Here is a 12,531-nt window from a genome sequence, read left to right as displayed (position 1 = left end):
CCTGGGCTCAAATTTGACCCTGCCCGGGGGGTCACAAAACTGATTATATGCTTATATAAAGCCTCTTTTGTGCAAACTTTAAAAATCTTCCTGTCCATAATCATTGGGCCTAGGGCTACCAAATTTGGTATGTAGTGACATCTTATAGTTTTCTACCAAGTTTGGTCAAATTATGCCCCAGGGGCCAAATTTATCCCTTGAAGGCTCCCATTAAAAAATTGTTCAAGAAAATTTGATTCATCAAAAAACATGGCCACAGGAAGCAATTTCTTCACCACGTTAACAATCCTGCTACACTCACTTATGCCTTAAGAATGAAGTAAAGTTCAGATGATCTACGTCATTAGGTATTTTGCATATGTCATGAACTTTTAACAGAAACTTTGAAACCTACAAACACTTTTTGGAATTTTGGAAAAAGATTCATGATTGAATGAAGGAACTTTCATTAAGCTTGTAAAACATGTGTAGATTTGATCTTCAGCATCTAAAAATATGTGAAATAGAAAGAATGACAATATCTTTTGGAGAGATAAATGTTAAGCGCCCAGTGGGACGAGGGATAGAAAGAGAAAGTCACATGCTTGAGTACATTTTAACCCATGCGCACTGCACGCTTTTTTTGCATAAAAAAACAGTGGAGCGATACAGGGCCATCATGGCCCTCTTGTTTTAGCTAGCGGTTGGCACAGACATGAACGGTAACTGACAAAAAATCGTCACTACTTTCCGAAAATCTAACAAGTAAACGAAACGTTCCACATGTCCGCCGTCATGAAATATTCTAATTGATCTATTAGCAAAGTAAAGCAGGTCAGTAGCATTTTGTAAAGCAATATGTTAACCAAATTAAATATTGATTACGTATTTGCTAGGTAAATGTTTTTCATTTTTTCGTCATCCAAACGATATGCACATTTTATTTCATGTGCAAAACACGTACATTTTTTCGGATTATTAAAAAAATAAACAGGTATTAGGATTTAAAAATTCAATAATTGTCATACACAAGGAAAATTAGATGGATAAATTTTATTTTCCAGAAAATAATAAGTTCATGCTTTAAAAAAATTATGAAATTGTTTATAAATAGAATGCAGTTAAGAGTCATGATGAAATCTGCTAGTTGCCAAAGAGAATGGTATGAAAGTCTCATAATGGTTCAATAGAAAGATGAAAGAAAGGCGAACACATTTGTATGTTGTGCAGTAAACAGCAAACAAGTAAACATGAAATGGTCATCCTTTTGGCTGTTTAACAAATAGATAAAGGTGAAGGTCTCAAATTGTTGTGTTATATCTGAGGTTTTAAGTTTCCACATATATTTCATAGTCTTGTGTGTTAAATTGTTTTACTGTCTCCAATGATGATAGGCTTGAATAGGTGTGAATAGTTGTTACTGAAGGTACATACATAATTACCGTTCAAAACTTAACTAGTATTCTTATGATGGCATGCAATGTGGATTTGTACCATGAATGGCTTTGCTTGTTAATCTCAATAGAGCAACACAGTTCACCATTCGATAGAAATAAGTATAATATATCTCATTTCAGGTCATCATTTTTTGCAGTCCATGTTTCCAGGGCTTGAAGATTTCCCACCATCCTTTGCTGTAAGTAAAATAAATGAACCTTTAAAAAATTTACATTTCAAAAATAGTCAATGTGGAAAATTAATGTGAATCAGGTAATTGTCAATAATTCTTGTCCCTGAAGATCACTAAAAATCAGCATCAATGCAATTTTAGCTCACTTATTTGAAGATCATGGAACATGACTATTGCTCAGAGACCATAAGTCAACCCAATTACGTAACTTTCGCTTTCAACAGGGTAGGGAAGACATATTGCTTTTTCTCTGTTTGTTTATCCATTTGTACATGTGACCTTCAGTTTGCTATAACACTTGGTTTTGGTTCAATATCTTGGGAACTTTTGATTTTAGAACTTTCATATTTCACATGGTGATCTTAAAGAGGACTAGACCCCAAAATTGTTGGCTAATATGGATACATTCAAATAATTCATGTAATTTTGGGTGGTGTGTGTGTGTTCATACAATTATGTTTTCCAAACAGCTCTTGTTAGTGATTTTTTATATGACCATAGATTGGAGGTTAAATATAAGAGAGACTCTTAATTGGTTATGAAACATTATATAAAAAGGTTTCCAGAACATTAGAAAGTTTAGATGTATACACTGTAACTCCAATATGACGCGGTTGATAGGTCAAAACTGCAAAACCTTAAAAATGAAACATATGATAAGATTTATGCTCAAAATATGATATTTTTGTTGCCATGTTTCTGTGTATATTTTATTACATCATTCCCAAATACATGTATATAAACCGTACTGTATCGATTTGACGTAGATTGACCAACAGTTCTATTTCTTGATAGTGCATTTGCAAATATTTTCATCATTTCAAGATGACATATTGTATGGATCAACAATGGTGCTTGTCTTACCTTCAATGTCAAATTTGTGAAATAGGCTTTATATGTAGCAACAGCACATACTGTATTAAATGTTCCCATTGTGTATGGCAAACAACACTGGCATCTGCGTCCAGTGAATATATCAAGGTATATGTGTCCTTTCTGCCAGAAGTTTTTCTTGTCAATATTGTGGAATATTTTGAAATTCTTCGGGTTAGCTTTAAGCCCCAATTTTTAACTCGGCTGTTTTCGGAGAAAACCCGAGGTATTGTCATAGCCAGCTCGTCTTCCCACGTCGTGCTAAAACCTTTACATTTTGTTCAACTTTTCAACATTGGCTCTAAAATCAAAGTGCTTCAACCTACCACTTTGAAACTTCTTATGTAGATTCACCTTGATGAGTTATACACGCCACACCCTTTTTTGTTTCACTAGGTCAAAGGTCAAGGTCACTGTGACCCCTAAAAAAAAAAAAAATTCTGACAAGCTTTCATTTACTCAAAACTGCACCCGCAGAAAGTGTGTTCAATTCAAACATTTGCTCACATACTGTATTGTTTTAACACCTTATTATGGTGATTTACTCGCCAGACTGTGTTGCTATTCTTGTTTTGTTTATTTCAGACACAAGCACCTGAAGTGTTTGATTTGAGTCTTCCAGAGATCACTATTGAAGATGTCAATGGGCTAAAACATTCTGTACCTGAACTATTAGATATTCTAAGGTATTTTTACAAGGTGTATCCCCAGTTACAAAGTAATGTGGGTAATACTGGAATCATCATAGACATCTGTCTGTCTGTCAGTCTGCAGACACAAACATTTCCCCATGTGTTCTAATACATGTTTCAAAATACCACATTCAAACTTGAAGGCATTGTTCCTAATTATATGAAGTTTTGTATGTCCATTTTTATTAACCTATTATAAAATTACACAAGTAATGCCCCTTGTTTTGCTTAAAAAAATTCAGTAACATCATTATTTTTACTATGGACATTATTAGCAAAATTTAATATCTCTGAAACTTCAACATTAAGATGTGTTATATTTTGTATAAAAAATTGTGTATTTGCCCTCTACTTAGTTTCAGCAAATCATGACTGGTCACACCCATTGGGTCAAAAAATTAATTTAGACATATTTAGCAAAATAATATTTACTTTATATTTGGTGTGTAAAATTGTATTCGTGTTCTCTATATTAAGTTTGTTCAAAAATACCTCAGGGTGCAAAACTGGTCACAGACCATTATTAAATTGTTCATTGTTCAATATTGCTACATATAATTTGGAGTAATTTTCATATTTTGACAAGTTCTAGTTTTGAATTGTTTGTAATTCTTGACATTGAGAGAGACATAAATAACACCCATTTTACAGTTAGCCTTTTCTCCCCAATTGTGAGGGTGATTGTTTTGCAGTGAGCCTGTTGAGGGGGACTGGTTACTGTTTACCCACATGAAGGATTCAAGTGAAACTTGGTTAGAGGAAAGTACAGGACACAGTCTTCACAATCTCCATGTAAAACCTACCAACACAAGACAGTCACAAAGGTGTCTCAATATAGGGTGTGTGTAAAACAATCAAAGTACCAAAGTAGACAATTTTATGTACAAGTAGTGTGCTTATATTATTTTCCCACATGAACTGTTATGCTCTTTGTAAATATTTGTATTAGGAAATGCAACCTCCTTTATCATTATTTATCATCAATAAGTGATTTGTGTTCCCAATAGACTGACATTTTATGTACTCCTAAAGTTTTGAATATTATGAATCAAGACTGTATAAGTGTAGGTTAAAAGTCATACGAAAGTATCAATAACAAAACAGAACATTAGAGAGAGATGCGTCTGTTTAACAATTCATTATTGACACTGAAGGACTGCAAGAAAGCCTCCTTGTTTAAATTAAGACTATAATCTGAAAATTGATGTTTCAGGTCCGATACAAATGTGACATTTGAGCCATATTCTGTTGACAACGGAAGCATCTCACTAGGTGACCAGTTCACAGAGTGTGAACAGGATGAAGACATTACACAGAAACCAGAGTTTTTCTCGCTTTCTCCTCCAGACAAAGATTTCATGCTAGCAAAGTCCCTGTCTGAAGAACTTACAAAAGAGATGAAGGAGACCAGCTCTCATCTGAAACAAAAGCTGAAGGCTTCTGCTAGTGGTATAAGCAATTTAAGCTCACACTAACACAAAGTGCTCATTGTAAGCTATTGTAGTTAGTCTATGTCCTATGTCGTACATGCTTTGTCAACTGTTGGACAACTTTAGAGGCCATAATTTCACCTAAGCTTGATGCAACTTGATCAGAGTTATTATCTTCACAATATCATAGGCAAGTTTTAGTCTGTGTCACATGCATTCTAAAACAAGGTCAAAAAGAAAAATCAAAAGGTACATCATGGCCTGAAACATGCGTGTCAAACTCCTCTTACAACTGGGTGGATCTAGTTAAAACTTTCACAGTTGAATGACCCTTGTGTGTAGATGATTGTATAAAAGGGAATTTGGCTGCTACAATTATTTGCAAACTTATGGCCCTTTTATGTTTTTCCATTATTAGCTCATCTATTTTTTTTTTTTAAATTATGAGCTATTGTCATCACCTTGGCGTCGGCTTCTGCGTCGGCGTCCGGTTAAGTTTTGCGTTTAGGTCCACTTTTCTCAGAAAGTATCAATGCTATTGCATTCAAACTTGGTACACTTACTTACTATCATGAGGGGACTGGGCAGGCAAAGTTAGATAACTCTGGCGTGCATTTTGACTGAATTATGTGCCCTTTTTATACTTAGAAAATTGAAAATTTTGGTGAAGTTTTGCGTTTAGGTCCACTTTTTTCAGAAAATATCAATGCTATTGCATTTAAACTTGGTACACTTACTTACTATCATGAGGGGACTGGGCAGGCAAAGTTAGATAACTCTGGCGTGCATTTTGACAGAATTATGTGCCCTTTTTATACTTAGAAAATTGAAAATTTTGGTTAAGTTTTGTGTTTAGGTACTTTTTATTCCTTAAGTATCAAAGCTATTGCTTTCATACTTGCAACACTTACTAACTATCATAAGGGGACTGTGCAGGCAAAGTAATGTAACTCTGACTGGCATTTTGACAGAATTATGTGCCCTTTTTATACTTAGAAAATTGAAAATTTGGTTATGTTTTGTGTTTAGGTCCACTTTATTCCTACAGTATCAAAGCTATTGCTTTCATACTTGCGACACTTATTAACTATCGTAAGGGGACTGTGCAGGCAAAGTTATGTAACTCTGACTGGCATTTGGACGGAATTATGAGACCTTTATACTTAGAAAATTGAAAGTTTGGTTAAGTTTTGTGTTTTGGTCCACTTTACCCCTAAAGTATCATAGATATTGCTTTCATACTTGGAACACTCGCAAACTATCATAAGGGTACAGTAAAAGGACAAGTTGCATAACTCTGGATGTCATTTTTACGGAATTATGGCCCTTTTTTGACTTAGTAACTTTGAATATATGGTTAAATTTTGTGTTTCGATCCACTTTACTTCTTAAGTATCAAGGCTATTGCTTTCAAACTTCAAATACTTTCATGCTATCATGAGGTTACTGTACCTGGCAAGTTGAATTTTACCTTGACCTTTGAAAGACCTTGACTCTCAAGGTCAAATTATTAAATTTTGCTAAAATTGCCATAACTTCTTTATTTATGATTAGATTTGATTGATACTTTGACAAAACTACTCTTACCTGACATACCACAATAGACTCCACCCAGACCATCGCCCGTGCCCCCCCTTCCCCCCCCCCCCGAATCCCCCCCCCCCCCGAATCCCCCCCCCCCCCTATTTTTTTTTTTTTTTTTTTTTTTTAATATCATCTCACAAATGACCACCACACCCTCACACTATACCCCCCCCCCACCCCACCCCCTCCCCAAATTTTTTTTAAACGGTTAAAAAACAAAACTATTTATTTTGATTATTTTATGTTTGAAATACCGTCCAACCATCGCACCCAAGAATCCCCCACCCATCCCCCCACCCGAATCCCTCCCCCCCCCCCCCTAAATTTTTTTTTTTTTTTTTTTTTTTTTAAGATCATCTCACAAATTACCACTATACCCCCCCACCTCACCCCCCCCCCCCCAATTATTTTTTTTAAACGGTTAAAAAACACAAATATTTATTTTTATTATTTTATGTTTGAAATACCGTCCAACCATCGCACCCAAGAATCCCCACCCACCCACCCCCCCCCCCCCCCGAATTTTTTTTTCGCATTTTTTTCGCATTTTTGGAAGATATGTAATAAATGACCACCCCCCCCACACAATGCACCCCTCTTCACTCCACCCCTCCCTCCTTTGTGATTGAAAATGAGAGTCCCTTCACCTTTAAATAGAAAATAGATGAGCGGTCTGCACCCGCAAGGCGGTGCTCTTGTAGAATATACATTCCCCAAAAGCTTGTGTTCTCAACTCTTCTTAAACTACTGGGGGGGGGGGGGGATCTCGTTCGAACTTTCACAGTTAATTATCTTTGTGTGTAGATGATCAATAAGAAAGGAACTTTGGCTATATTGTGTTTTGGCGAAATTTTGTCTGTTTGCCTGTTTTTCAATGGAAAATATGTGTCCCAAAATTGCCTGTCTATTAATCTACTTGTAAATACTTGGTGAATCTTGCTCAAACTTATACAGTTTAATTACCTCAATTTGTATATAATATTAGTTACCTAATGAATATTATTGAGACTGAACATTTATAAATGTATACATGTACTAATAGATTTTCAGTTTGTAAAATGCTCAACCAACTTGACATTGTAGTTATTTGTCGTACAATCAACTAACTTTGTAGTTTTTTGTGCTGATATAAGTAATCAAAAGGGTTAGAAATCCTTATACTTACATGTACCTTAAGAGCTGAAGTTGGACTCGACATGACAACGCATTTAACAAAAAACAAGAAGTGCAACAGTTCACCTGTGCAACATATTAGTATGATACATAAGTTTTCAATATTCTCTTAAATGAAGAGAAAATAATTAGGGATGGCAAAACTATTCGAATATTCAATTGAATCGTCAGTATTTGAATGGCAGAGTTGGCATTCGAGTATTCGCAAGTTTACTATTTCAATCGATTTTGTGCTTTTTAATTAATTACCCGCAAGTTGCTTACTAATTACAACAACAATAACAACTAATGGCCAACCAAAATCAAAAGGGATTAACATGTTTGATAAAACGCTCGTTGAGTCAAACTGATAATGTGCTCTTATCAGTGTCAATTGTGCAGTCACATTAAACACACCCAAAGAAAGGGCCTCAACTTGTGTTTGTCAATTTGCTGCCACAAAGGGCCTTAAAATGACTAGCAAACAATATTTAAAAAGGTGTGATCACAGTTTGAACAGCCATTAAATGTTTGAAGTAGTCAAAGTTGACAAATGATATAAATGTGTGTTTGAACATAAAATATGCAGTCATCACTAAAAATCTTTGTGATGTATTTTGCTTATGTTACCTTTTGAAATTATACTTTTGTTATACACACACATGTTATCGCCATTATTAAATTTATGAAAAATTCAAATGTGAATGATTACTATTCTATGACTTGTTTTAAACTATTTATTTGAGTCCGATTTGAGTGTCGGTCATAGATTCAGTTCACAACGATAAGATTACTGTATAGCAAAGTTAACGAAAGCAACAACCTTCTAAGTATTTGGCAAATGGTTATAATCAGAGACTAATACAAACAATTTAAATACGCCCCTGTTATACATTGCAGGAGATACATTCCAACTGTTTAATGTGAATATTCGATTGAATGGATTTGCGAGTATTCGAATACTGGATGCCATCCCTAAAAATAATGGAAACAAAAGAATAATGGCTATTGAATTTTATTGTCCCCTACTGGTGGTTTCTGGTCTGTCTGTCTGTCAGTCAGTCAGTCGGTCTGTCACACTTTTCTGGATCCTTCTATAACTTTAAAAGTTCTTCATATTTTTTCATGAAACTTGAAACATGGATAGATGGCAATATGGAGATGATGCACTTCATTTCATTTTGTTCATACGTCAAGAATTCTGGTTGCTATTTCAACAAATAGATTAGAAGTATTGCCGAAAATTCACAATTCTACTTATTTTTAAGGACTGAAGAAAGTTCAAGTATGTTTAAAAGTTGAAAAATTTTCGTCGCGAGTGGTCTGTTATTCATATCTGGCTTTTAAATTTAATAATATTTGTCCATGGGCCGATTTTTCATTGTAGAAAGGAAACAGATTGTGTGGCATCAACTGAACAAAACTGGTGTACACATTCAGTCTAAGCCAATGATGATAAATACAATTAAGCTGCAAAGCCTAGCTATAAGAATAGAATTTATTGTCAATACAATTAAGCTGCAAAGCCTAGCTATAAGAATAGAATTTATTGTCATGTAAATTCAGTGGAGATATTTTTCCATTATTAATTTATACTCGTCTCTTTCCAACTAAACTTTGGCTGAATAAGACCCTAAGATTTTTGTGATGAGTTATTTATGAAGGAGTTATTGTCCTTTTTATGTCCCCCAGTCTGTATTGGGGGACATTTTGTTTTTGCCCTGTCTGTTTGTTGGTTTGTTTGCGTCAAACTTTATCATTGGCCATAACTTTTGCAATATTGAAGATAGCAACTTGATATTTGGCATGCACGTGTATCTCATGGAGCTGCACATTTTGAGTGGTAAAAGGTCAAGGTCATCCTTCAAGGTCAAAGGTCAAAAATATGGGGGGGACATTGTGTTTCACAAACACATCTTGTTTATCCTTAAAAAACTCCATAACAAATTATTACTGTACCTTTTCAACAACAATACACTGGTAGTGGGGAAACACTGTCTTTGACACCTACCGGTACTTGTGACATTTAATGTTGGCTAAATCCTTTTTTGTCCAGTCCAAACATCTGTTTGGTAAATCAGTGTCATCCATGTAAACATCTAGTGGACTTGACATGACTACTAATATGCACAAAAAAGGCAACTACTTATTAATACTTTTGACATTGATCCTTTTTCTGTTTATCAAGCTGAAGTTCCATTTGTCAAATGCCTGATCACTGAAGACGCACATATGCCTGCACTGAAACGCAGAAAGCCTTCTGTGGGAAAGTCAGTTTGTGAAACATCCCCAGACATGGATACATCTCAGGAATTTCAAACACTGGACTGTTACATTGATGAATCTATGCCTTCTTCTATTGATTCCCCACCAAAACCTATCAGTGAAAGAAAAGCAAGTTTGGAGGAAAGCTTTTCAGACATGAAGAAAAATAATTTAAAACTTCTGCAGCAATTGAATCTATGCAACAAACAAATAAGTGATGGTGAACAAAAAATAAAACTTTTACAAGAAATTGTCTGTGATAATTTACCTGTCTTAAGAGCATTAGTTGATGATTTAAAAAATACACAGCAAAGCTGTGTTCAAAATATTTTATCCGATTTTGATCATATAAAAAACAAACTTCCTGAGGTAATAAAAGCATATGCTACCTATGCAGAGGCAAATAATCTGTCAGTGATAGATCATTTAAAAGCTATTCATGCAGATAGTCTTAAAACTCTGAATGAACTCATAAATATTGAAAAGAAGCATGTTATAGAATTAGAGGAAAAAGTTGAAGAAAAAGAGCAAGAAAAGAAACAAATAGAAAAGGATTTGAAAACAAAACTAGATTTTATTAAAAAAGAAAATGAAGATTTAGGAGAGTCTCTAGCCAGAGAGGTTCAGAATTTGACTTTAAATCATGAATTAGAATTAGAAGTAGAATTGGACAAGGTTAAAGCTGAGTATGTGGCAATAATAGGTGGACTTGAACAAGACATAGAAAGCAAAAATAGTGTCATTTGTGATAAGGAACGTGTAATTCAAAATATACTTACTGAAAAGGATACACTTGAAGTGATACTTAACAATAAGTATCTGAAAGAGAGAGAAAGAATTGAAGCTGAATTAAAGCATTTCAAAGAAAAAGCATCACAAATGAATGAGTTGGAGTCAGAATTAAACAATTTCAAGAAGGTCGCCTTTGAAAAAGAGAATGAGTTACATGTAGTCAACATGAAGTTAAAAGTGATAGTTGATAAAAAAATAAAAACAGTTGATGTTCAGACAGATAATTCTGTATGTATTACCAAAGTAGTTGAAACACAAACTGATCAGATTGATCTGGATGGACTTAGGGGAGAGCTGGAGAGGGAAAGGGAGGAGGTAGAGCAACTCAAGACAAGCCTCACCACTCTCACTAGCTACCATCAGGTTGATCTGGAGGGTCTGAGGGGAGAGCTGGAGAGGGAGAGGGAGGAGGTAGAGCGAATCAAGACCAGCCTGACTACACTCACCTCTGAGCATCAGGTAGAGTTGGAGAGACTGAGAGGAGAGCTGAAGAGGGAGAGGGAGGAGGTAGAGCCACTCAAGACCAACCTCACCACTCTCATCAGCGAGCATCAGGTAGAGCTGAATGGACTGAGAGAAGAGCTGAAAAGGGAGAGAGAGGAAGTAGAGCGACTCAAGACCAATCTTACCACTCTCATCAACAAGCATCAGGAAGAGCTGGATGGACTGAGAGGAGAGCTGAAAAGGGAGAGAGAGGAAATAGAGCCACTCAAGACCAACCTCACCACTCTCATCAGCGAGCATCAGGTAGAGCTGGATGGACTGAGAGAAGAGCTGAAAAGGGAGAGAGATGAAGTAGAGCGACTCAAGACCAGACACACCGCCCTCACTGGCAACCATCAAACTGAGCTTGATGGACTGAGTGAAGAGCTGGACAGGAAGAAAGAGGAGGTAGAGCGACTCAAGACAAGCCTAACCACTCTTACCAGTGAACATAATGTTGAGCTGGAGGGACTAAGTGGAGATCTTGAAAGGGAGAGGGAGGAGGTAGAACGACTCAAGACCAGCCTGACTTCTCTCACTGGTGAAAAGCAGGTAAACTCATTCATAGCATATTTCAACAATGTGAATGTAAATAGTGTTTCTTATATTTCAAAGAAGCCGTTTACTGGTAAATAACGACTATTTTGTAACCATATTATTAAATTTTACAAAATATTATGAACATTTGTGATAAGTGTACATTACCATGCCTATTTTAATAAAATATAAACAAACACAGTGTCAGTATTCAAAATTTCTTAACCACAAAGTAACAAGAGAATAGCAATCGCTGAAGCATATGAGGCATAATCCCCCAAGATATTTCGTCTGTGAAATAGTACTGGGCTGAGTAGGGACTGAGTCCTTCTATCAAATCTGCCTCTTGTGGGGATGAGATCACTTCAACTGACTGCTGAAAAAAAGCATTTCACTGCATAAAAGCTGATGTTATTTATAAGACACTTGCATGCTGCACAAACAAATAGTTGCATATGTAACAAAACACAGTCTTAATGCATGGAACATCTAGTATATCTATTACTGTTTATCCGAATACTATACATTTCCGAAATATGTACACTTAATAATGCCTTACCTGTTTAACTTTAATAATCCAAATTTTCCTTGTTGTTATCTGGTTTTACAAACTGTATCAAATGTTTGTTAAATCCAGTAAATGCTTTCTCCATTATTGAATCACCATTACTTGTAATTTGAATCGCCAGCTTTGAATTGATCGCGGGTTGAATGTTATGATACAATAGGTCCGCCATTTGCAATGTCGAAGTTCATGACGTAGCAATTTAATTCTACTCGGATAATTTATATCTAATAGAGTAAATGTGTTTTCTCAATGTTTATGTGTAGTATTATAACCTGTTTGTATAAATAATGAACTATGATTCAAGTTTGTATAAGATGGGTGTTACTCGTAATTATCGGTGGATTAACAAACTGACAAAACTCACTGGACTTAATACAGTAGTGGATATACGTAGTTAATAGACCTTTGATGAACTTTGTTTTTCTTTAATAACTTACGGCACGTGCGAAGAGGCACGAGTGTGTTGTTATAGCAACCAATATTAAGCCACTGCTTTGTCTCGGTAAATTAGCGATCCGTGCGGGGGGGGGGGGGGGGGGGGGGTAA

At 35.5% G+C, this 12,531-nt stretch overlaps 1 protein-coding gene across 4 annotated transcripts in view; it reads left to right on the top strand.

Annotated features, from left to right (window-relative positions):
• Positions 1-12,531, top strand: part of LOC127862909 (RB1-inducible coiled-coil protein 1-like) — a 115,462-nt gene that overhangs the window by 70,500 nt on the left and 32,431 nt on the right. For 2 of the 4 annotated variants that reach the window (XM_052402181.1, XM_052402180.1), the window contains exons 14-18: positions 1,557-1,615; positions 3,068-3,168; positions 3,867-4,013; positions 4,388-4,623; positions 9,529-11,432. In XM_052402181.1, coding sequence (XP_052258141.1) covers positions 1,557-1,615; positions 3,068-3,168; positions 3,867-4,013; positions 4,388-4,623; positions 9,529-11,432 — 2,447 coding nt within the window. The remainder of the gene's footprint in view (positions 1-1,556; positions 1,616-3,067; positions 3,169-3,866; positions 4,014-4,387; positions 4,624-9,528; positions 11,433-12,531) is intronic. The other 2 variants (XM_052402183.1, XM_052402182.1) reach the window with 2 other exon arrangements.

The sequence above is a fragment of the Dreissena polymorpha genome, chromosome 16, assembly GCF_020536995.1.
Source record: "Dreissena polymorpha isolate Duluth1 chromosome 16, UMN_Dpol_1.0, whole genome shotgun sequence".
Lineage (NCBI taxonomy): Eukaryota > Metazoa > Mollusca > Bivalvia > Myida > Dreissenidae > Dreissena > Dreissena polymorpha.
Note: the sequence above shows the minus strand (reverse complement) of the source record. Positions and strands in the feature narration are given on the sequence as shown.